We start from the raw sequence: 3,799 nt of genomic DNA, 5'->3' as shown, positions 1-3,799 counted from the left end.
TCCAGGTTAAGGATGTTTGCATCTGGAACAAAGCTGCCATGCTGAAATGGCTTTGGCATTTGGATAGAGGGACTGGAGCAATCTGGACTTCCTGGGTTACAAAGTATTTCTTAACACAATGCTCTATCTGGGACCTTGCTATTAGGGACTGTTTCTCTGAAAGTCTCAGAGGAGTTCTTCTCCTTAGAGATGCCTGCATTAAGTAGCTAGGCAATGTTCAGGCAGTTCAGGCTATGCTCTCCAACTGCATTATCAGGAATAAGTTCTCTGTGAAGAAAGCTTATGATAGCCTGAGATGTTCTCATCCTGTCCTTGCTGTCTATAAAGCTATTCATAGAACTACTATCCTTCCAAGGCATAAAATCATCCTCATGCTAGCTATTCAAAGGAAGCTAGCTACCCAAGATCTCTTAATTACTCGAGGGATTACCATTGTGAATAGATGCTACTTGTGCAAAGCTGCAGCTGAGTGTGCAGATCACTTGTTCTTTTCTTGTCCTTATGCTGCAGGATTACTTACTCTTCTGCAACAGTGGATACAAATACCTTCCTCCATCACTTCACTCTACTCCTTGCTTACTTTGCATAGCAGGGGTCAGGGAAGTAAGCAACCTTTGATTAGCTGCGGTATTGGTAGTCTGGTTTATGCTGTTTGGGCTGAGAGGAATGCTCGAGCATTTAGGGATCAGGAAAGATCTGTCCAGGCTGTTTTTAGTGAACTAAAATTCACTGTCACTGCACTCCTAGTGTGTAGAGGTCCTGAAAATGTATTACTTGACATAGATACAATATTCATTTCTTAGACTTATATTCCTCTTGTATAGATAGTGGAGGAGTTTTGTATATGGTATAGGGGATATATCTTTGTAAGAAAACTCTTGTACTCCTTGATGGGGCATATTCTGCACCCGCTGACCGAGTCAACATATCGAGGAAGGTCAAAGCTAAAAGACAGCAAGTCAACGTATTAGACAGCCTAACCGACGGCCTGTCACTTGGGTCTCGGTCTAGGCAACTAGCCAGCCGGGAGGCATATCTGCGTACTCACATCCAGTCCCCTCGGCATGGAGTCAACCAGGCCAGCCGGCCTGCCATGGGTCCCTCGGCCGAGGGTAGAACAGTCTTTCCACCTGCTCTGCCACTTGGCCACTACGTGACAAAAGGTGAAAGTCTATAAATACTCCACTTCTCTCATTGAGAAAAGGGGATCCAAAAATATAACCTAAACATCTCACAAATTGGTATAAACTCCCTTATCTCTCTACTATATACTTTCTCAAGTAACACATAACTTAATCCCTTTAAGTTCACTGACTTGAGCGTCGGAGTGAGTACGCTCGGTACCAAGCCGAGCCCTCAGTTTGTTCATCTTTACAGGAGAGAGCGAAAGGAAGAGACAAGCAAAGACATCGTTCAACAAAGCTTACGTGGTCACAAAACACTGCTCCGAAATTACACCCGGAACAATTGGCGCCGTCTGTGGGAACCATACTAAAAGCTAGTCACCTCCCTTACAAAAAAAAAACCATTCAAAGAGCTAAGATGTCAAAACAGCCAGAAGTTGTGAGTGTAGAAACCGAATTCTACCAGGATGACACATTCCCTAATTCTGAGATCGGGCAGTCCCCCACCGGCCGAGTGATTGAGCCGGTGAAGTACGGGATGCCAAGAGAGCCAGAAACACCGCTGCCCGCCAGCCAGGTCACTGTCATGGGACATGTGGTCGATGCAGCCAAACTGAAGCTATTCCTGGACCTGATGGGTGGTACGCCGGTTACCCCTGTCACGGCGACAGGGGCGGCAGCGCCTCCACTGGTGACCAGGGCCCACAAAGTAAATCGGAACAACTTGACCGGAGCAATACAAGGAGCTGGGCATGCAAGGACGCTGACGGTGCCCGTGGTGCTAGTGGCAGACCAAAGCCCTTCCCCCACTCGCGGGAGGACAGCGTCGTCGCGGCAACAATGAGGCCACCCCTGAAGAAATGAAGAAAGAAGTCCGACTCTCCAAAGTCGGACAACAAGAAGCCCTTCCCGCCACGGGGAGAGAAGCCGGACTAGGAATGCGAGGAGCCGATCGCCACGTGTCATTCGGCACATGGTCAGACAACCCCTCAACGCCTATGTCCTCGAAGTCCCGGTGCCAACCAAACTGAAGCTGCCGCCCCTATCATACAAAGGGGATAGCGACCCAACCGACCATGCCGAGGCTTTCGAGTCGTACATGTCGGTATGGGAGCAGCCAGATGAGGTATGGTGCCGAGTCTTCCCAACTACCCTCCATGGCATGTCTCAGAGTTGGTACAAGGGGCTACCTAATGGCTCGGTGTACTGTTATGCCGACCTAAGGGACAATTTCATAGCCTAATACGCTTGCAACAAGCGAAGGGCCGTGGAGACATCAGATCTCCTAACTATCCGACAGGGGGAGGACGAGTCCCTCCGGAGCTACGTCAAGAGATTCGACGCTAAAGTTCAGCAAATCCGCGAGCTGAACACCGAACTGGCGGCCTTCGCGCTGATGAAAGGTCTCCCTAAAGGCGAGTTGAAAAACGAGCTCATCAAGTGCGAGGACCTCAACCTCGACTCCGCTAGAAAGATGGCCGACCGAGCCATAAAGGTGGAGGACTATCACAAGACCTGGGTAGGCCACAGTGAAGCTGGGCACCCAGAAAGGAGGAGCCGCCGGGACAACGTAGACGAAGGACGCCGTGACATGAATAGGTCACGGCCTGAGAGATTTAATAGGAAACAGAACTCGGCGGGCGCCGGGGGGAGTTCGGGACCATACACCCCGAAGCGGTACAGCGGTCTCACCCCCTGGTTAAATCACCGGCCGAAGTCTTTGCCCTAAGCAAGAACGAAGGGCAGAAATGGGCAAGGCCCCCCAAGGCGAGGGAGGACGGCGACCTTAGCCAGTTTTGCGACTACCACGGCCAAACCGGCCATAAGACCGACAACTGTCGGCATCTGAGGAACGCCATCGAGGAGCTAATCCGAAAGGGGGCCCTCAGCAAGTATGTAACTGGAGGCCCAGAAACAAGCTCTGACGGCGCGAATAGAAAATCAGTATTCCAGCGGATGGGAGTGATCCAGGTTGTCATCGGAGGAAACGAGAACGGTGGGTCAGCTAATGGGCACAAACGGCACCTAAATGAGCTATACCAAGCCATCAACTTTGTGCCCAAAACAGCGACCCCCGCTTCCACCGTCCCCGATATAACCATCGGAAAGAAGGACTACGAAGGAGTCATCGCCCCGCACAGCGACCCGCTCGTAGTCCACCTAGACATAGCCAACCACCTGGTGAAGAGGTGTCTGATTGACACATGCGCCTACACGAACATCATGTTCAGGGAGTGCTTTCTCAATCTCGGTCTGAAGATAGAAGACCTCATCCCCTGCACCAACCCACTGTACAGCTTCTCCGGGGCCGGCCTGGTACCCCTGGGGTCAATCAGACTGCCGGTGATGTTCGGCCAAACAGATGCGGCCAAAAATGTTTGGTCTGAGTTCGTGGTTATTGATGGTTCGTCCGCCTACAATGTCCTCATAGGCCGGGTCAGTTTGAGCGAGGCCGATGCAGTGATGTCCATCCGGGCCCTGACATTGATGTATGTCTCGGACCGGGGGGAAGCGCAAAAGCTCGTCTCAAAGGATGAGAGAGACGAAATTGTCAATGTCCAAGTATCTTCTAGAGGGTGCAACATGCAATCCCTCAAAGTGGCGAAGAAATCAGAGAAGGGGAAGAGCCCATCCTTACAGCAGGAGGGTGATCCGATGCACACCAACGTCGGCAT

The 3,799-nt window shown here is 51.2% G+C and overlaps 1 protein-coding gene across 1 annotated transcript; it reads left to right on the top strand.

The window, feature by feature from the left end:
- Positions 1–233: 233 nt before the first annotated feature.
- LOC141620796 (uncharacterized) lies at positions 234–803 on the top strand. Its single transcript, XM_074437573.1, has one exon. The coding sequence runs from the start codon at positions 234–236 to the stop codon at positions 801–803; it is 570 nt and encodes a 189-aa protein (XP_074293674.1).
- The last annotated feature ends 2,996 nt before the right edge of the window (positions 804–3,799 follow it).

This window comes from Silene latifolia, chromosome X (genome assembly GCF_048544455.1).
Source record: "Silene latifolia isolate original U9 population chromosome X, ASM4854445v1, whole genome shotgun sequence".
NCBI classification, from domain to species: domain Eukaryota; kingdom Viridiplantae; phylum Streptophyta; class Magnoliopsida; order Caryophyllales; family Caryophyllaceae; genus Silene; species Silene latifolia.
The sequence above is the reverse complement of the archived record's forward strand: the minus strand, read 5'-3'. Positions and strand labels throughout refer to the sequence as shown.